Genomic DNA, 22138 nt, shown 5'->3' with positions numbered 1-22138 from the left:
CCCACATGTCCCCTCTCAGGAAACCCCATCACGAGAGTGCGCGCGAATGCGCGCCTGTGGGCCAAGGAGTCAGCGTCAGCGCCGTCTCCTGCGCAGGCGCGTCGGGGTTGGGCGTGCTGGGTGGCCGGAGCGTGGGCGCGGATAGGAGCCCGCAGGGCGGAGCTAAGAGAGCGGCGGAGAGGGCGTGGGCTGCGCCGCAGGTGAGCACCTCGCCGCGGGCTGGGGGAAACCCGGACCCAGCCGGGGGAGGGCCGGTTCCCGCCGGCCAATGCGGAGTCACGTCGCCGCGTCGCCCCGCCCCCAGGCCCCTGACGCCGTGAGAACTTCCGCCCTCCTTCTCCCGGGAGGGGTGGCTGTCATGGGCGACTGCGAGAAGGCGCGCAGCTGAAAGGTGAAGGGGGACCAGGACTTGCTGCTGCGCACAGGTAAGGGGCGCAAAACCGGGCGGGGACCGGGCGGGGACCGCGGGATGTCACAGGCGCTGACGGAGTGTCGGAGCTGCTCCTTCAAGCGCTTCGCTTTCCGGACCACGATTTTGTTTCTTCGCAGGCCTCACAGCCGCTCGGCCCGCTTGCCGGCAGGCCACCAGACCCCCGGCGGAGGACACTGAGGACTCGCATGAAAAACGGACTTGGAGGCAGCGAGGTGAGGGGCCGCAGGCACACTTCCCTTTTGAAACCGACCTGGCGTCAGCCCCCCTGCATCTCAGCAGCTAAGGAGGGACAGAGCTTGCATTTAGCAAATGAGCAAGATGCAAACAGTGCATTGTGCAGTAAGAGGCAATTCGCTACACTGCTTCCATGTCGAAATAATTACACATATTTATAGATGTGTTCATGAACAGGAATGTATAAAAGTATAAAAGCATGTAAGAAATAACTCATTCAGAGCACTTGTCATCACAAGAGGAGGAGGAAGGTCTGGCCGGTGAGCAGTGCTCCAGGACAGGGCTACCTGGACAGTGTCCACCACATTGCAGACAGGAAAGGATTAATCATGGTGATTAAGGCAGCTGGGGTTGTGGGCCAGGGTAGGGACCCTTGTATCAGGCCCTGTGTCAGCCATTTCTTCCGTGTGTCTGGTTTCCTGAGGGTGTGGTCTGGAAGGTCCTTCCGCTTTCATGGGTCTAGCACTGAAACAGCTGAAGTCCAGATGTGATCTCTAACTTGACCCAAATGGTTCTGTGGTCCACAGACCTGAGGCTCTGTTCCCAAGTCTGTTTGGTGCTGACCAGACTCTGATGATTAAGGAAGGGCAAGGATGGTTAAATGTGTCAAGGTGAAGGGATAATGTTGTTGTGAGTCGGGGGCGCAGAGAGAGACATCAGCAGACGGAATCATCAAGGACTAGCAAAGGACAACCGCTCGCTCAGGCAAATGGCCCCAAGTTCGCGCTGTGTCCTAATTTTATTCACAAGACTTCAAAAAGCTTGTTTACTGAGAAATTGGCATAACATCAAATGTAACTTTTACTTAAAGATACATGGAGTGCACCTGCAAGATAGCTTAGTAACAACATAATATCAGAAGGCATTAATTGCTATTGCTTCTATGGATCCCATAACATTCTTCTCCTTATATTAAGGGATAACCTTGGAAAGTACAGAAATCTCATGAGAATGTTTTACTGAGAAAAGCCCAGCAACTGCCTTCAGTCATATAGACCTGTTTCAGTGACCCGCCTTCAAGTCAAAAAACAATTTTCTTGGCAAAAAGTCTTTTCTTGTTGGTTGTGTTCCCATCCAAGGCTATGCAATGGGTTATTCCACTACATTTCCCGTTTTGTTTATGCTGAATGTTATGAAGCACCACAGAAAACACAACCTTCTGTCGTTTATCCCTATTTCTCTTGCTTTGATTTGTTGACAGACTACATATAAAAGAAAACATAGAATTAATATTATTATAAAAAGATCTACAGTGGATCCCCAAAATTCTTCAATACATTCAATAGGATTTAACTGCGATAAATTATCCATTAATCCCTTCAGTATAGGTTGACATGTTAGAATTTCTAATTTTTTTTTTTTCACTTTTGAAGCTGGAAACGGGAGAGACAGTCAGACAGACTCCCACATGCGCCCGACCGGGATCCACCTGGCACGCCCACCAGGGGCAACGCTCTGCCCCTGCGGGGCGTCACTCTGCCATGACCAGAGCCACTCTAGCGCCTGGGGCAGAGGCCAAGGAGCCATCCCCAGCGCCCGGGCCATCCTTGCTCCAATGGAGCCTTGGCTGCGGGAGGGGAAGAGAGAAACAGAGAGGAAGGTGGGGGGGTGGGGAAGCAAATGGGCGCTTCTCCTATGTGCCCTGGCCGGGAATCAAACCTGGGTCCTCCGCACGTCAGGCCGATGCTCTACCGCTGAGCCAACTGGCCAGGGCCTCTAATTTTCTTTGAAAAGCTTCATGAATATGTGTTTGTAATTTAATGATTTTTTTTAGTTACATTATAATGATTTAACAAATGCTTTTTAACATTTTCCTAATGGAAATAAGTACGATTTTAAGAAATAGGGGTAACACAAAAAGTAGTTACATTTTAATCACATCTTAGCTTAATTTGTCTTTGCAGGCTAACAATTTGATCTCAACACAATCATAGTCTGTTCTAAATCATTCATTTTAGTTTAATGTTACTATTTATACATTATTGAGAAGTCCACAGTTGTTCAGAATCTTCATGCCATTTTTGCACAAAGTCCACAGTCTGTATACTTTGATGTAATGTAACTCCAGATACAGCAGCAGCGGTGGTTACAGCTATTAGTCCTATAATGATGGCGATGATCAGTCCAACCAGTCTCTTGGTTTGCTCCAAGGACTTAATAAGATGTTGTAACAGCATCATGGAAGGGGAACCCTGCCACATTCGATGCATCTGTACTGGAATCCAGACTCCTGTTCGGGTTCTTAAAATGTAAAGACTTTGACTATTTTATTAAAAAGAATAGAAGAGTTAATACATGTACAAAAAGCACACTTATTGGAAGTTATTGAATAATTTTCAGCTGTCTATTTGGTTTCACCTATAACAAATATATAAAGCAATTTAACACAAGCAGATATGAAATGTGTTTCATATTTTTTAAAGATTAACATAATATGATTAGAAGGATAATTTCTCCAGATTTTTCCTTTCTACACTGACATATGTTTAAGTGCCATGGCTACTTTCCACAAATGATATTGTATAGGACCAAATTTTATATGAGGAGCTTGAGGTGACATCCCTCCTCTATGCTATATGATAGTATAATTACTTTGATCACCAGCTGTAATTAAACCATTGTTCTTATGCCACCTTAAATTAGCAACCTGCCCTTTAACTTGGGCAGAGCTATGAGGGTTTTAATTTATGACATTGTATGTACAGATGTATTACTTTTAAATCTATATTCTTGTAACAAACGTTTGTTTTTTTCCATCTCCTTTACTGTTATCTTTGACAATAGAGAGCCAAGCTTGAGCTTTTTTTATGTTTAAACAATGTGGCTCATGTCCTATACATATAGGTAATTCCTTAATTCCTGTTGTATGATTTCTAATTTTACGCCTTCTTTCGAAGGTGCTAAGGGACTTCTATCATTAAAAGGTCCTGGAAGCCAATTAGAGTCATTAACAAAAATAGGAAAGGCACTATTTTCCTAATGAATAGCTCTACTTGGAGGATTAGGAACATATGCCTAATAACTAACATTTTCAGCTCTACTTACCGGAATTGTTACCAAGGCAATCATTGCTAAAAAGAGGTTAGTAGCATTTTTTTTTCTAGTAGCTTGTAGCCTATTTTTACCATTAAAGATCAGCTTTTTAAGTTAACCCCAACTTGGTATTTTAGCCTGTTCAATACCAAGCAGCAGCACCTTTAAGATTCTTCTTTTGAAATTCATTTCTTCCATCTCAGCAATGGGTGGATATGGAAAGAATCTATTGTCCTTATTCATGTTGTTAGTTTAATTCTGCGAGCAGGACACCAAAGGACTTCACCGGATTCTGCAATGACACAAGCAAACCCTCTTCCCCAATGTTGCACTACACTAGGTACCTATTGATTCAACTCACTTTTATAATGTATAGGTTGATTAATCTTAGAACTGTTACTTTTCATCTAATATCTGCAGCAGTCAAATTATCTTCTCCTGTATTTAAGAAATTTAAAGTAAATAAAGCTTTGTGTAACATAATTCTAGGGGATAATCTCCTTTCTTCTCCCCCCTTTTATTTAAGTAACATTTTTTAGAGTGCAATTACTGCATTCAATAATTGCTTGTTCTTGTGAATTATATGGAATTCTACAATAGTAGTATATGTTTAATATTCTAAAATGCTAAGAATTGTTGAAATTTAGTAGATGTATAAACAGGATTATTGTCAGTCTTAATTGCTTTAGGGATGCCTATAACATTAAAAACTTCAATAAGATGTTGAATGACACAATTAGCCTTTTCTCTAGGCAAAGGTGTGGCCTATTGAAAGGAAGAATAAATATTAATAAAACTGTACATAAGATAGTTTTTTTTAAAGAAGAAATATGAGTAATATTTATTTGTTATAGGTTATTACTGTGTTGTCCTCTAGGATTCATTTTTCTTGATAATAAAGGAGTATTTATAATACTATACTGAGGACAGTTTTTAACAAGATTTCAAGCTTTTTGCCAGGTTATTTTGCCAGGTTATTTTAAATTTTTGCATAAAATCTTTTTATTTGTATGAGTCTTTGTATAAAACTTAGTATCTATTTTTATTGATCTAATGAGTAATTGATCAACTTCATTATCTGTAGTAGACATAGGTCCTGGTAAAGCTGTATAAGAACAAATATGAGTTATATAGATAGGCAAATTTCATTCCTACAATAAAAAGTTGTAACTCTTGAAACAATTTGTGTAATTTAGAACTATTTGAAATATAAACAGTTTCTATAAGTTTAATTGTATGTTTTACATATTGTGAATTAGTAACAATGTTAATAGGACAGGATGTTTGAATTTTGTCTTTAACTACAATCAAACTACACTGATTTAAGGTTTCAGAAGCATTTTTAAGGATGACTGAAAGTTCAGCATTATTTTTATAAGCTATTAATATGTCATTTATATAATGGGTTATTAAAGATTGAGGATATTTTTAACAAATTTTTTAAAGGTTGATTTACGTAATGTTGATATAGTGTCTGACTATTCAACATTGCTTATTTAAGTAATATAAACTTAGTAAGAATAGTTATGCTTATTGTTATAGACACAACAGCTAGCATTGCTAGAAACAGAGTCAATGATGTTTTTTGAAGTCTTAGTCTTAATTAAAAATTTTTTGCCTCCTAGGTAAGTTTATTTAATTGTCAAATTTTCCTTTTTTTTTATTTCCAATTTATGCCGAGGCTTCAATTTTTTGGAAGGTATTTACTAGTCCCGTATCTATGGAAATAATAGCAAATCCTTACCCCTACATTTTGTCTACATTGTTGCAAATTATCAAACTGTCCATTTAAAAAGTTCATGTTGTGAAATATTAATAAAAGGGTTAGTATTAGCATTTTGATTAGCTTGAATGCAAGCTTGATTTTCCTAAGTTATAAATTGTAACTCTTTCGCTTTTGAAAGAACAGTCCAAGCTAACATTTCTAAATTTTTTGAAATAAAATATTCAGAGTCTATGAAGGAGGATAGCAGTTCCTGCGTATAAAGACAGTTTTATACTGGGAGCAAGTCATTTTTAACTTTTTAAGAGCTTTGACAGAAATTTGGACATAGTATAAAAAACTCCTTGTCAGAAAGTTTAGATTATAATTTAAAATGTTGCTCTTTTAATTATTTATAACATAAATGTTTTTCTTTATTAGAGGCCAAATGACTCTTGTTATTTTCCTGTTGTAAAAGAAATTTTAGAGCTTTGTTAGGGACTTTTCCTAAGCCATGCAGCTCAGTGACTACTGCCTAAGTGGGCTAAAAAGAAAATTAATGTTGCTTAGTAATAAGAGATGTATCAGCTTCTATATCTAAATTCTTTTGTATTGTTCAGTCTATTATAGGGCATTAGAGAAACTAAATTCCCGCTTTCCTCAGTGCCTCCTTTTTCAGGATATTGCCTTACAAGCAGCCAACTGTCTGAAGCAGCGTGAGATAAATTCTTAAAATGACTTAATTTTGTTTAATTCCTTAGTTTTACAAATTTGAGCATATTTTACACACAAACAAGACAATTTTCAACACAGAAACACAAGTATAACATATAACTTTAATCCTAATACTTGAATTCTTATTTGATTTCAAACTTTGAATATACCTTACAATGTATTAACCAAATTAGCAAGTCTTAAGGATCCATATTCTATTCAATTTAAATTTAAATGAGCGCCCCTTATAATTTCTCATTTTAAAGCAAAAAATATATGGATGAAACTATTTTTTCAATATAAAAGCCAGCATTTTTAATCTTTGTATGTAAACACAGTTCAGGCCTTAAAAATCACATTTTAGACAACATCAAACAAAAACTAAACATAAATTAGAATCAGACAAACCAGACCAGACAAACCAAAGAGAAACCCGGGATTTTAGAGCACAGTCAGACTAGAAAGATGCCTGTCTGATTTTAATCAGGGCGTTTCCTGACAGAGGGACTGACGATGGATGAGACTAAACAAAATTTCCCCAAGAAAATTCTCTTGGCAGCTGGTGGGATATTTTCTATAGTCAGATCCAACAACATGTCCCCCACCTCAGTTTCCAGGCAAAGAATAAGAATTAACAAAATGATAGTTCAGGGTACCATAGCTAAAACACCAAAGAAAATTAGTATTTATTTATTTTATTATTACAAAGACTAGAGAATTTTAAGGACTTCATGATTCTTCTATATATCCTAATTCGAATTGAATTTGTTCCAACTGATGTAAAGCTTAAAGCTTTTCTTCCTTGTCTCCAGCTCCATGAATTTGCATCCAGGCTTTAAGACAAGCGATCTTAAATAAAAAAAAATTAAAAAAAAAAAAAAAAGACAAGCGATCTAATCTGAGCTATAACAGCATCAGTATAACCAGTTTGTTGTCCCACAGCTGCATAAGCGCCAACGCCGATGAGCATTTCAAAAGTAGCTCCAGAGGGATTATTTCTGGCGTTCATGTGAGATATTTGAAAAGCCTCCTCTCTTCACCAAAATTTTAATTGTAAATATTGTCCTGGCTCCAAAACCATACTAGCAAGTAAATCCCAATCCAAAGGAATGATTAAATGATCATTACAATAGAAAGAGATAAGATCTTGAACATATGAGGACTGAGGTCCATACGTAGCAACAGATTGTTTGACTAGTTTAAGAAAGTAAATTCAAATTGGTCAAATTGGATATTATGCCCTCCCCCAGGATCTGGAGCATTAAGAGGAAAAGGCTGTCGAATAATTGGAAAAATAGATGCAGAAAAATTACTAGAATTAGATTCTAAATCATCATGACGCACAAGCACCTGTTGCACTTCAGAGATTTTTAGGGAGTTGAAAAATCCTTCCCCTGCCAGTACCAATTAATTTTTGACCTTGAATTGGAGGAGCCGTAGGCTCACATATATTTTGCTTTTGAACAGGATAAGCAGTATACAGATTTCCATTCTCCTGTTGTTCCAATGTAAATTATAGTTTACTTAATAAGTGTTTTAGACAGGCACCATCATAGGGGCTCCCTCATTTTTTAAGAAAGAGGGATGAAAGCCTTTGGATGGCTGAATTTCATTAACATTATCAGTAACTTCAGAAGCAGAGACAGTATTGTCCAAGTCATTATTCTGTTCATTCTGTGCTGAATCAAATTCTTCAGGCTCATTAAAAATAACCTCACTCAAGTCTTTAACAGAATCTCCATCTGATTGCAAAGGTCCAAGGGCTGTAGCAATAAGATTATAAGCAGCCCACATTTCAGCATGAAGTGGATCTCTGTGCTGATGAACACAGCATTAAGATTTTTCTACTTGTTGCCAAACATTCAAATTCAATTGATTACAGTGTTCAGGAGTATAACAATAACAATGTTTCTGAATAGCATTTAAAAGACGTAACAAAACCTTGTCTTTTATCTGAGTCCCAGACCCTTTTAAAAGGGATTTCAAAACCTGTACATAATTGTCATGTAATGAATGGGAATTTCCCATGACTTTGCTAGTTACCCGAAAGTATCATGTACACAGCGCGTCCAACTTACCCTTTCGGGGTTCCATCTGTCCCCAATCTCTTCTTAAGGCCCCACGGTAGGCGCCAAATATTGTTGTGAGTCGGGGGCACAGAGAGAGAAATCAGCAGACGGAATCATCAAGGACTAGCAAAGGACCACCGCTCGCTCAGGCAAATGGCCCCAAGTTTGCGCTGTGTCCTAATTTTATTCACAAGACTTCCAAAAGCTTGTTTACTGAGAAATTGGCATAACATCAAGTGTAACTTTTACTTAAAGATACATGGAGTGCCCCTGCAAGATAGCTTAGTAACAACATAATATCAGAAGGCATTAATTGCTATTGCTTCTATGGATCCCACAACATTCCTCTCCTTATCTTAAGCCTGAAGGGATCACCTTGGAAAGTACAGAAATCTTATGAGAATGTTTTACTGAGAAAAGCCCAGCAACTGCCTTCAGTCACATAGACCTGTTTCAGTGACCCGCCTTCAAGTCACAAAACAACTTTCTTGGCAAGACATTCATTTCTTGTTGGCTGTGTTCCCATCCAAGGCCATGCAATGGGTTATTCCACTACAGGATAAGAAGGAAAGGAGGCAAGGTGGTCACTGTACTCTTAGACTGGACAAGGGTATGCTAAAACAAGAAGACAGAAAGAGCCAACTTGCTTAACTTGTTAGAGAGTCACGGGTTTGATCCCAAAGTTGTGGGTTTGATGTTCAGTCAGGGCCCATATAAGAATCAACCATTGAAGCCTGACCAGGTGGTAGCACAGAGGATAGAGCATCAGTCTGGGATGATGAGGACCCAGGTTCCAAACCCCAAGGTTGCGGGCTTGAGGATGGGTTCACCGGCTTGAGTGTAGGGTCGCTGGCTTAAGTGTGGGATTGTAGATGTGACCCCAGGGTAACTGGCTTGAAGATCAAGTTTGCTGGCTTGAGCCTAAGGTTGCTGATTTGAGCAAGGGGTCATTGGCTCAACTAGAGTCCCCTGGTCAAGGCACGTATGAGAAAGCAATCAATGAACTACTAAGGTGCTGCAGCTATACGTTGATGCTTCTCATCCCTCTCCCTTCCTGTCTGTCTCTGTAGATAAAGAAAAAAAAAGAAAGAATAATCAACCACTAAATGCATAAATCAGTGGAACAACAAATCAATATTTTTCTCTCTCTCTTCCCTCCTCTCTCTCTAAAATCAATAAATTAATATGTGAGAGAGAAAGAGAGAAAGGGTGGCGTAGAGGAGCAGGAAGCATCAACTTGTAGTAGTTGCTTCTTGTATGTGTCTTGACCAGGCAAGCTTGGGGTTACAAATTGGTGATCCAGGTCACTGCTTTATCCACTGTGCCACCACAGGTCGAGAAAAATTTTTTAAAGTTTTAAGAAAGTCAGAAAGGAGAAAGTGTTATGTTAAAGAAATGGGCTTTCTGTCCAGTTAAGTGACCTTTATTATATTTTTGACAGGAACACTTTAATTTTTCTGTTTCTTTTTTATTTTAGTGAGAGAGAGAGAGACAGAGAGACAGAAAGGGACAGACTGGCTGAAAGGGAGAGAGATAAGAACCATCAATTTTTCATTGCAGCTCCTTAGTTGTTCATTGATTGTCTTCTCATATGTGTCATAACTGGGGGGGGCAACACCAGAGTGAATGACCCCCTGCTCAAGCCAGCTACTTTTGACTTGAGCCAGCAACCATGGGGTCATGCCTATGATCCCACGCTCAAGCTGGCAACCCTGTGCTCAAGGTGGTGAGCCTGCACTAAAGCTGGATTAGCCCAAACTTAAGCCGGCAGCCTCAGGTTTCAGACCTGGGTCCTCAGCATCACAGTCCATCCTGGAGAAGCAAGACCCTCTGGACAACACTCTAGATGAAAACTGGGTAAGAGAAAATCATTTGTAGATTTCAGTTCCTCTGAGTCCTCTAGAAAGGCTAATAAGTATGACCTAGGTATGTGGGGTGGACTTTGGATATGCCTGGATTTAAGCTCTACTAAACTGAGAGTGAATTTAGCCCTGGAGCTTTGGGCAAATCTTACAAATTCTCTGAACTCTTGAATGCTAATATTAAAGGTGAAGATACATGTATATATTCTTTGACAATATTCAATAAAATTTATTTATTTGTGTATGTATTTATTTATTTTTTAGGTAAGACGAGGGGAGATAGTGAGGCTGACTCCCGTATGCATCCTTACCAGGAACTACTTGGCAATCCCAATTCTCGAGTACTGAGCTGTTTTTTTTAGCAGCTCAGGATGATGTTCTCTGGCTAAGCAAGCCATCCTCAGCACCCAGGGCCAATACTTGAACAAATTGAGCCACTGGCTGCAGGAAAAGAAGAGGGAGAGAAGGGGAAGCGGGAGGGGTGGAGAAGGAGGTGGTCGCTTCTTCTATGTACCCTGACTGGAAGCACACTCGGGACATACACTGGGCCGACACTGTATCCATTGAGCAACTGACTAGGGCTTAAATTCAAGGTAAAAGAACTGATACATACCAGTTGTCCAATAAATACATCTCTGATAATACCATACACTGTTGGTATGGTATACCAGGTCTTTCCTCAATACCTAACATATAATATGCCCTTAATAAAGTTGGGAACATATACCTCATAATGAAAGATCTAGAAACAAATATTGGCCATCTGTAGTCAGTGTAGAGACTTACTATTGTAGAGACCAATCTCTTAGCCAATAGTTGACAAAGGAAAATACCAGAGTATATAGAAGTACAGGTGATAATTTGATGGGAGGAGATTGTGTGTTTTCTGACAAAATAGGGACTAACACTCCAGACTCCACCAAACTCATTCTTCTCCAATTTAGAACTCAGGAGAAAGGAGACTGAAGTAAAGATGTATAGCCTACGAGAAAGAAAAGGCCATGTGTACCGAGAGGTCAGCGAGCCCCAGGATGATGACTTCCTCTGTAAGTGACCCTCACAAAGCATGTTATCTATATATTTTTTTCTGAAGCTGGAAACAGGGAGAGACAGTCAGAAAGACTCCCGCATGTGCCCGACTGGGATCCACCCTGCACGCCCACCATGGGGCGACACTCTGCCCACTAGGGGGCGATGCTCTGCCCATCCTGGGCGTCGCCATGTTGCAACCAGAGCCACTCTAGCGCCTGAGGCAGAGGCCACAGAGCCATCCCCAGCGCCCGGGCCATCTTTGCTCCAATGGAGCCTTGGCTGCGGGAGGGGAAGAGAGACAGAGAGGAAGGCACGGCGGAGGGGTGGAGAAACAAATGGGCACTTCTCCTGTGTGCCCTGGCCGGAAATCGAACCCGGGTCCTCCGCACGCTAGGCTGATGCTCTACCGCTGAGCCAACCGGCCAGGGCGTTATCTATATTTTATACAATAATTTCATCTGGTCATTTGACCTTAGAGCATTTCATTCCCCTATGGACTTGTACTACAGAATTGAAGCTCAGTAATGTGAGTGCCTGGGCTCTCTCTGAAGCTCTATACATCCAGGAACATGCACTATACCTTCCCTAATCCCTGTTGCTCTCACCCCCAGATTGTGAGAAGTGTCAGAACTTCTTCATTGACAGTTGTGACGTGCATGGGCCCCCTACATTTGTAAAAGACAGTGCAGTAGATAAGGGGCATCCAAACCACGCAGCCCTCACTCTGCCCCCTGGGTTGAGAATCAGACCATCAGGCATCCTTGAAGCTGGTCTTGGAGTGTGGAATGAGGCATCTGCTCTGCCAGTGGGTCTGCACTTTGGCCCTTATAAGGGCCAGATCACAGAAGATGAAGAGGCAGGCAACAATGGATACTCCTGGCAGGTGAGAAGTATTTACCTCTTCCCCTGTCTTGTGGCTTCCCACATCCCTCCCATGGCTTGGTGGGACCTGCCCTTCTACATGCTAGGACATGGATGGAGACAGTATGCTTAGTCCTGGGTACTGAGTGGACTTTGTAGACCATGGAGCTCCTGTTGAGGATTGCAGGTTAAGTGGGAGCAAAATGGTACAGACACAAAGGAATGCCTCCTCCCGGCCCTGAGTGGACAGGTCAACTCAGATGTGATGAGTAAAAAAATATCATGTGGTCACAAGTGGCAATGCATGCAAGCTGAAAGAGCTTTGTTGACAGTAGAGTAAAATAATTTCTCTATTACCTTCTCACCTGGAAAAAACCTTTATATTTTCTTCCTAAAATGCAGATCACCCAAGGGAGAAACTGCCATGAGTATGTGAATGGCAAAGATGAATTCTGGGCCAACTGGATGAGGTAAGGCCAATAACTTTCCTGGAGTCACGGAGAACACTCATCCCTCTCAGGCCCATACATCTTTCCTTCTCATCATGCCTCCCTCAGTGGTCTCCCTCAATCCTCTGTTCCTCTTTTTTCTCCATTCAGTGCTCTTTCAAAGCAAGAGGTATTTAAAGGAAACAGGAAATATAAATATAGCGTATGTCCTCAAAATATAAATCTCTAGGCTAGACAAAATTTAGCCACTGGAAAAAACCTTTGAGGGCCTTGATTACACTTTAATTGATCTAATGATCATTATTTTAGCAAGTCCTTACTATATTCCAGTTTAGAGGAAGGTAATCATTACTTAAACAGATCATATAACTCATCTTCTTATGGAGGATTAATTGCAGAAAGTGAAACAATTAATTTAAGAAATATTTAACTATAATATTTCTAGTTCTTGAGAAGTACAGAGTGCCAGGATACCTAAACCAAGGGCAGCCTAAAGCAATAAGGGCAGCAAATTATGCCAGCCTCTTTTCTAACTAGAACTGAGTTCTGAAGCCTACAGAGAAATGATCATGGGCCACTACCCTGAAGGGCTCTTTTATCAGAGGCTACAGAATGTGACTAAGATATTATTGTTCTTTATAATTTTGCTAAGACAAAGAAACCTCCAAGCCCTGGCTGGTTGGCTCAGTGGAAGAGTGTCATCCCAGCCTAAGGAGTTCCAAGATTCGATTCCCAGCCAGGGCATACAGAAACACCCATCTGCTTCTCCACCCTTCCCCCTCTCCTTTATCTCTATCTCTCTCTTTCCCTCCCACAGCCCAGGCTCCACTGGAGCAAAGTTGGCCCTGGTGCTGAGGATGGTTCCATGGCCTCTGCCACAGGTGCTAGAATGCCTCCAGTTGAAGTGGAACAACACCCCTGATGGGCTCAGCATTGCCCTCTGGTAGGCATGCTGGGTGGATCCCAGTTGGGTGCATGCGGGAGTCTGTCTGCCTCTCTGTTTCTCACTTTGGGTGGGGGGGGGACACCTTCAGGTTTTTATGGAAACCTGGTTGAGGCATCAAATGCTACCTATATAAAATGTGAAAAAAATGGAGAAAGGCCTCTCAAGAAAAGATGAACTTGGGCTGAGTATTGAATGATGTGAACTAATCTAGACACAGAGTCCAACATCAAGTAGCAAGTTCTGTGATATAAACAGAACCTGATTTAGTGTAGAGAAGCTAGAGGTGACTGGGTTTTATGGCCAATCAGGGTGGAGGTTACATCTCAAAGCCACCCAATTGGCTTTGGAAAATGGTATTAGGCAGGATGATCACTGTAAGCAGGACTTGGACATAGGAAGTCGTATGACATTGTGACAGGCTCAGACATTGAACAGAAAGTTCCCCGTGAGCAATGTGGGAGTGGGTGACATCAGGCCCGAGTGTCAGGTGCAGAGATGGACATGGATCTGAGAGGTAGTAGGAACTCATCGCCTGTGGGTTTCTTTTCTTTCATCTGCCTCAATCCCAGGTATGTGAACTGTGCCCGGGATGATGAAGAGCAGAACCTGGTGGCCTTTCAGTATCGCAGGCAGATTTTCTCCCGAACCTGCCGGGTCATCAGGCCAGACTGTGAGCTGCTAGTCTGGTACGGTGACGAGTATGGCCAGAAGCTGGACATCAAGTGCATCAGCAAGTGGAAGAGAGAGCTCTCAGCAGCTAGAGGTGGGCATAACTGCTCTTCAAAATGGAAAGAAGAGAGAGCACTCTTCTTAGAAGTGTTCATGGTACACTCTAAAATCAGTAAGATTCCAAATCAGATGCTTCAGAAATTAAGAATTCATTTCATATGCATTTGATTCTTAGGAAAAATTTTTTACTTTTAAGTTTTTTTAAGTGAGAGTAGGAGAGACAGACAAGATTCCTTCATGTGCCCTGACCAGGATCCACCCAGCAACCCCTGTCTGAGGTCCACACTCTGACTAGCTGTGCTATCCTCAGTGCCTGAGGTTAACACTTGAACCAGCTGAGTTATTGTGCTGATGCTCTAACCAATTGAGCCACTGGCTATGGGAGGAGAAGAGAGAAGGTAGGGGGAGAGGGAGGGGAAGAGAAGCAGATAGTCACTTTTCATGAGTGCCCTGACCAGGGATTGAACTAGGGACGTCCACATGCTGGGCCAACACTGCACTGAGCAGGCCAGGGCCTGCTTTCTGAGGGCCGCTCCTGTCTAGCATACAGGGTAAGAGCAGAGGTTGGGTAGATGACCAGCAGCCTGGAAATGCAGTGCTGTGATCCAAGCTGAGATGCTGGGGACATTCCTGAGGTGGGACAGTGGTGCTGTTCTCAGCTACAGGGTGGCTTGTTCTCTAAGATTTGCTTTGTTAATTTTTGGAAAATAAATTTCAGTGGGCAGTCCTCTCAGAGATTACTTCATCTCCAAGTGAGAGTGGATGGGAGAGGAATAGGAATCAGGCATGTAAGAAGCATGGTTGGGGGCCCTGGCTGGTTAGCTTAATTGGTTAGAGCAGGGGTAGTCAACCTTTTTATACCTACCGCCCACTTTTGTATCTCTGTTAGTAGTAAAATTTTCTAACCAGCCACCAGTTCCACAGTAATGGTGATTTATAAAGTAGGGAAGTAACTTTATCTTTATAAAATTTATAATGCAGAGTTACAGCAAGTTAAAACATATAATAATTACTTAACAAGTATGTTATGTTGGATTTTTGCTAAGTTTGGCAGGATAAATCTTTATAAAAAAAACTTTCTATAGTTAAATCTATCTTTTTATTTATACTTTAGTTGCTCCTCTACTGCCCACCATGAAAGCTAGAACACCCACTAGTAGGCAGTAGGGACCAGGTTGACTACCACTGGGATAGAGCATCATCCTGTAATACCAAGGTTGAGCCCGGGCAGGGCATAAACGAGAAATGACCAATGACTGCATGTCTAGGTAGAACAATGAATAAATGCCTTTTTTCTGCTTCTCCTCCTTCTTCCTTCTTTCTCCTTCTTTCTTCTTCTTCTTCTTTTTCTTCTTCTTCTTCTTCTTCTTCTTCTTCTTCTTCTTCTTTTTCCTCCTCTTCCTATTCTTCCTCTTCTTCTTCCTCCTCCTCTCTTTATCTCTCTAAAATCAATTTTTAAGAAGTATGGTTGGAGAAATATTTTGAAACAGGACTTCCCATTGTATATGAAATGGGCTGACACTGAATGAAATCAAATATGAATATGTGGTGTGAGACTTGAGGAAGAACATAATTTTAGTTTAACATCTGTGAGAAACTATGAGGGAAGTAATTCCTAGTTGGGGCCCGTGATCTTTCTAATTAACTGTGTTAAAAGCTACATGTATATAGAAAAGGTCAGCATTGCTCCACCCATACAAGGGGTGAAACAGCCCCTGATGCTACTTGACAGTCCCTCATCTGTAAATGTGTAGAAAGGACCCTTGATATGGGCTTGCTGGATTTATAAATAAGATATAGTACATAAAAATTAAAAGCAAAAACAGACTATAAAGAAACACTTTGTGGGAGACAGAGATTACACTGTCAACCCCATAAGAATGACTCGTGGGAGATATCTTAACAGCAGACATACCATATGGTCCAGGCAGCCTTATCAACCTCTTTCCTGACCAAAGTTTTCTCTTTCAGCAGAACCACAGCCAGAAATACACCCATGTTCCTCCTACTCTCTGGCCTTCTCCAGTCAGAAGTTCCTCAGCGAGAACATAGGACACAATAACCCCCCTCAGATTCTCCCAGGAACATCTACAAGAAAACAGCTCCAGTCAGAGGATTCCTGCCCAGAGGATCCAGATCAGCAGCAGCAACATACTGATACACACAGCTGGGATGACAAAGCTGAAGGTCAAGAGGTCAGAAAAAAGTGCAAACCTTTGCTTAAAAGGATCAGGCAGAGAAAGATTTCAAGGACCTTTTTAAAACCTCCCAAAGGACACATAGGGAGCTCTACTGAACAAGAGAAAATGATGCAGGAAGTGCCCAGCAGAGGCCAGGAAGTAAATTCAGTGGACAAAGGCAAACTATCTATGGGAGTAGGAATGTCAACAATTGTAGCTATCAAGTATGGAGAGTGTGAGCAAGGCTTTGATAATGGGTCAAATCTCAGATACCAGAGGGCACACTCAGTGAAGAAGCCCTATGTTTGCAGGGAGTGTGAGCGAGGCTTTACACAGAAGTCACATCTCCTCAGACACCAGAAGACACATTCAGGGGAGAAGACCTATATTTGCAGAGAGTGTAAGCGAGGCTTTACAGAGAAGTCAGATCTCCTCAGACACCAGAGGACACACTCAGGGGAGAAGCCCTATGTTTGCAGGGAGTGTATGCGAGGCTTTACACAGAAGTCATCTCTCCTCAGACACCAGAGGACACACTCAGGGGAGAAGCCCTATGTTTGCAGGGAATGTGAGCAAGGCTTTTCACAGAAGTCACATCTCCTCAGACACCAGAGAACACACTCAGGGGAGAAGCCCTATGTTTGCAGGGAGTGTGAGCAAGGATTTAACTGGAAGTCAGAACTCCTCATACACCAGAGGACACACTCAGGAGAGAAGCCCTATGTTTGCAGGGAGTGTGAGCGAAGGTTTACACGGAAGTCATATCTCCTCAGACACCAGAGGACACACTCAGTAGAGAACCCTTATGTTTGTAGGGAGTGTGAGCGAGGCTTTACACAGAAGTCAACTCTCCTCAGACACCAGAGGACACACTCAGGGGAGAAGCCCTATGTTTGCAGGGAGTGTGAGCGAGGCTTTACACAGAAGTCACATCTCCTCAGACACCAGAGGACACACTCAGGGGAGAAACCCTATGTTTGCAGGGAGTGTGAGCGAGGTTTTACACAGAAGTCACATCTCCTGAAACACCAGAGTACACACTCAGGGGAGAAGCCCTATGTTTGCAGGGAGTGTGAGCGAGGATTTAACTGGAAGTCAGAACTCCTCAGTCACCAGAGGACACACTCAGGGAAGAAGCCCTATGTTTGCAGGGAGTGTGAGCGAGGTTTTACACAGAAGTCACATCTCCTGAGACACCAGAGTACACACTCAGGGAAGAAGCCCTATGTTTGCAGGGAGTGTGAGTGAGGGTTTACACAAAAGTCACATCTCCTCATACACCAGAGAACACACTCAGGGGAGAAGCCATATGTTTGCAGGGAGTGTGAGCGAGGATTTAACTGGAAGTCAGATCTCCTCATACACCAGAGGATACATTCAGGGGAGAAGCCCTATGTTTGCAGGGAGTGCGAGCAAGGCTTTACACAGAAGTCACATCTCCTCAGACACCAGAGGACACACTCAGGGGAGAAGCCCTATGTTTGCAGGGAGTGTGAGAGATGCTTTACACGAAAGTCACATCTCCTCATACACCAGAGAACACACTCAGGGGAGAAGCCCTATGTTTGCAGGGAGTGTGAGCGAGGATTTAACTGGAAGTCAGATCTCCTCATACACCAGAGGACACACTCAGGGGAGAAGCCCTATGTTTGCAGGGAGTGTGCGCGAGGCTTTTCACTGAAGTCAACTCTCCTCAGACACCAGAGGACACACTCAGGGGAGAAGCCCTATGTTTGCAGGGAGTGCGAGCGAGGATTTACACGGAAGTCACATCTCCTCAGACACCAGAGAACACACTCAGGGAAGAAGCCCTATGTTTGCAGGGAGTGTGAACAAGGCTTTATACAGAAGTCAGATCTCATATAGTAGAGGACACACTCAAGGGAGAAGCCTTATGTTTGCAAAGAGGGTGAGTCATTAGCATTAAATTGCACCTCCACAGCCATAGGTATTACACAGGTCTTACCCCAGCTCTGAGGGGACTTTAGAAGAAGTCTACTGACCCCTTCCCTCCCAAGACTGTAGTACAGAAGTAACTGGTTAAAGAAATTCTTCACTTTCATGACAAGAAATGAGCTAGACAAACAGTTCTTTAAGTGGTATGGGAATGTTGACACCAATCTTGTCCATGGTCTATTGACCTCCTGTTCTAATAAATCTTATCTCCATAAAACTATGAAGCCCACATACCTCAATCCACCCTGTCAATGAAACCTGAGAGTTCCCAGAGGGCCACAGAGAACTCACACTGTCAGACACAGAAACTCAACCCTGGAAATGTGGAAGTCTGGAGTCAATCTACTTAGCTTAATGCCCAGGGAGAGGGATTTGAGACAGTCTCACTAGGGAAAGGAATTTCCTTGACTCCCAGGAAGTGGAGGCTTCTCTCCTAGTAGGCTCATCACCCTCCTTACTTGGATTCTCTTGGTTCTTGTCCTGGATTTCTCTGACCTCTGTAGTCTCAATGGTGAAAACCAGGGAGAAATATGTGCATGTCTGTGTGCCTGGCTCTGTCTGGGCACCTGGTCTCCCCCACTCTCTCCTCACTGTCCCTTCAGGGTGAGAATCTCATGCTGTACACCACATGGATTCCAGATCATTCCATAGTGGGTTTGAATTTCAGCTCTGCTCTCACCAGCTGTGCGATCTAAGGCTAGATTCTCAACTTCTCTGTGCCTGTTTTTTAATTTATAAAATGGGAATGGTGCCTGACCAGGCAGTGGTGCAGTGCATAGAGCATTGGACTAAGATGGAGAGGACCCAGGTTCAAAACCCCAAGGTCGCTGGCTTGAGCACAGGCTCACCAGCTTGAGTGCAGGGTTGTAGGCTTGAGTGTGGAATCATAGACATGACCCCATGGTCACTGGCTTGAAGCCCAAGGTTGCTGGCTTGAGCAAGGAGTCACTCATGCTGTAGCCTCCTGATCAAGGCACATATGAGAGAGCAATCAATGAACAACTAAGGTGCCCCAACAAAGAATTGATGCTTCTCATCTCACTCCCTTCCTGTCTGTCACTATCTGTCCCTCTGTCTCACAAAAAAAAAGAATTGCTTCTCTCTCTCCACACTCTAACACAGGGGTCTGAAACTCGTGGCCCGCGGGCCGCATGCGGCCCGCTGAACAATTTTGTGCGGCCCGCAGACTAATCCACAGGCCGCACAAAATTGTTTGGCGGGCGGCATGCAGCCCGTGGGCCGCAAGTTTGAGACCCCTGCTCTAACATGAATAAAATAAATAAACAAAAAGAGTGGACTCGCCTGATTAAGGCATGGATGGAAGTTGATGCTTCCTGTTCCTCCTCTTTCTCTCATCTTTCTATCTCCACTATCCAAAATAAATTTTGAAAATAAGTAAAATAGAAATTGCTACACTATCAGTCTGCAGGATTGGTGATCTTCATTCCAAATGTTTGGAGTCATTTTGGTTTAGATAGTCTCCTTAAAAACTTCCAGTTTTTATATTTCTTATTTCAACAAGACCAAGTACCTAACCTTGTAAAAATAAGCTCTGCCTGATATATTGTTAGGAAATGGCAAATTCAGACTAGTATAGTATGGCACACCTGTTAGAACTGCTAAACTCCAAATATGACAGTACCAATGTTCTCATGCATTCATTATTTCTTAGATGTCTCCTAAGGATTAAGCCTACAAATTTGGTGTATCAGAATGACACTAAGTAAGCTTCCCAGCGAGGGCATAACTATAAGTTTCATCCAACTCTCATTTAGGGATAGAAAATACCTTTTTCAGAACCAATAGATTATCACAAGAAAAATCAGTAGAGATAGAAAACTTAACATAAGCAGGTAAGTGGATCAACTGAGGAAGGAGGGACAGGTCCCCTCTTCCCTGAGGAGGAAGAAACAAGAAGGATGCAATGGAAGGGAGCCTGCAGGGATAACTGAGTCAGACAGTTCTAGATTAACCACTTCCTATAGCCGTGATGGCGAACCTATGACATGCTTGTCAGCACTGACACATGTAGCCATTTTCAATGACCGCTGCCGTAAACCAGAGAGGCTTGGGGTCACATACCAAGAAGGATGTTTTATCCTCGGCTCCTGAACAGCCAGGTGCAGTAGCCGAGAATAAAGCATTTGCTGTAGTGTAGACCAGTATTCAACCAGTGTGCCGTGAGACATGGTCAGGTGTGCCGTGGGGAAATTAAACATGGGTCCCCAAACTACGGCCCGCATGCTGGATACAGCCCGTGGAGGCTATTTATCCAGCCCACCACCAGCCGCCTCCATCCAAACATAAACATTCCCCTCACAATCCCTCCAGCTAACAGCGACAGGAAGAGTGGAGGCACAGGGAACGCTCACTGACCAATCACCTTCTAGGATTCATCCCGACCACTAGCAATGAACTAATAGTAGGCCGCCTCTCATCCACACCCAGGAAGGTCCCCGCTCGGGCTGCCGAGCACTTGTCGTTGTGTGGCCGCAGCCATTAGTTGAAGCTGCTACTCCTCTCCATGGTCCAGATTTCTAATCCTGGTCAGGACTGGAGGTAAATGTTGCCACCACTAGATGAAGCCTCAGCCTCAGCTGGTTATGTCTATCCTGATGGTGTATATAGATATTTGACCTTTTTCTTTTTAAAAGAGGCCCCCCACAGAGGGTGATATACAAGGCATCACAATGTTATCTAACTTTAAAGCTAAAGTTTGCTGATCTTCCTTTGGACAGTTTTTGGTTATCTGTTGCCAAGGAGTTCCCCATTCTGGCCAACAAAGCTATTTTGACATTGCTCCCGTTTTCAACCACATATCTATGTGAGCTGAGCTTCTCAAGCTTGACTGCGATAAAAACTAAAAACAGAGAGAGACTGAGAGCTGTTGAGGAAGAGCTTCGTGTATGTCTTTCTACCATTCCTGCCAGTATATCCCTTTTGTGTTCATTGAAACAGGCCCAGGTTTCACACTGAGTGAGTATAAATACATTTAGAAACTATATTATTAACTATAAGTATAATATGTACTGTGTTAGAGTGTCATTTTGTCATTTTGGTAGGTGGTGTGCCCCAGGATTTTGTAAATGTAAAAAATGTGCTGCGGCTCAAAAAAGGTTGAAAATCACTAGTGTAGACTCTCGCTACTGGAGGTCTGGAGGTCAAAACAACAGAACTCTGGCACAGAGCCTCTAGTTCTGGGACTTCTGGTTAGGCCATTTTCCTCAAAGTGACACACCATCTGAGTTATGATCGGTTTTTTGGAGAATTTTGACACACCAACCTCAAAAGACTGCCCATCACTGTCCTATAGTTTTCTGAAAAGGTGCCTGGGGCCACTTGCTACACAGAGCAAAGAAGATAGAACGTATCTGAAAACCCCTTTTCTCAAAAGCTTTTAAGAAACAATGTTTATATACCTTAATTAAAAATGCCAACACTTATCCTCTGATTCCACCTAAATTCACCCTCCCATCCTGGAGTCATGAGAGTGACTTATACCTCTAGACAAAGGGATCATGAGCTCCTTGCATGAAAACCTGTATTCTATAAAAGGTATATAAGATGTAAGAAATCTAACTTTGGGGGTCATGCTGCTCCACCAGCTAAATAAATCCTACTTCCTTCATCAAGTTGTCTGGGCGTTTTTGTCCTCCTTTGATTCCTGCAATACAACCACTGACAGATAATGCACTGCACTACCCCAGTTCCTCATGCCCGCCACCAAGGTGTTGTTCCCAAGATGCACAGATGGAGGACACATTTAAAAGGGACCACATCTTTATTATATGCGGCTTAAGTGTCTGTCGCCAATAACTTATTGGTTGCTTGTGTAATTGTACTAGCCAATGGGGTGAAGTTGCCACGGCTGAATGCAAATTGAGCGGGTCAGGGGGAAGGTGAACATTTGTTTGCATTGGCAATCATCTGTTTTACAT

At 42.6% G+C, this 22138-nt stretch overlaps 1 protein-coding gene across 2 annotated transcripts; it reads left to right on the top strand.

Annotated features, from left to right (window-relative positions):
- The first annotated feature begins 228 nt into the window (after positions 1–228).
- LOC136319145 (histone-lysine N-methyltransferase PRDM9-like) lies at positions 229–21832 on the top strand. Of its 2 annotated transcripts, XM_066252544.1 has the most exons (9): positions 229–425; positions 550–645; positions 10992–11093; positions 11691–11962; positions 12343–12410; positions 13207–13332; positions 13905–14098; positions 16036–16259; positions 20939–21832. In XM_066252544.1, exons 3-9 carry the CDS (start codon positions 11021–11023, stop codon positions 21026–21028), a joined length of 1047 nt encoding a protein of 348 aa, XP_066108641.1. In that variant the 5' UTR covers positions 229–425; positions 550–645; positions 10992–11020; the 3' UTR covers positions 21029–21832. The 2 variants fall into 2 exon arrangements, with proteins under 2 accessions (XP_066108641.1, XP_066108640.1); XM_066252543.1 differs by having other exon boundaries at positions 16036–21832.
- Positions 21833–22138: the final 306 nt, after the last annotated feature.

The sequence above is a fragment of the Saccopteryx bilineata genome, chromosome 1, assembly GCF_036850765.1.
Source record: "Saccopteryx bilineata isolate mSacBil1 chromosome 1, mSacBil1_pri_phased_curated, whole genome shotgun sequence".
In the NCBI taxonomy this organism is placed as follows: Eukaryota; Metazoa; Chordata; class Mammalia; order Chiroptera; family Emballonuridae; genus Saccopteryx; species Saccopteryx bilineata.
Note: the sequence above shows the minus strand (reverse complement) of the source record. Positions and strands in the feature narration are given on the sequence as shown.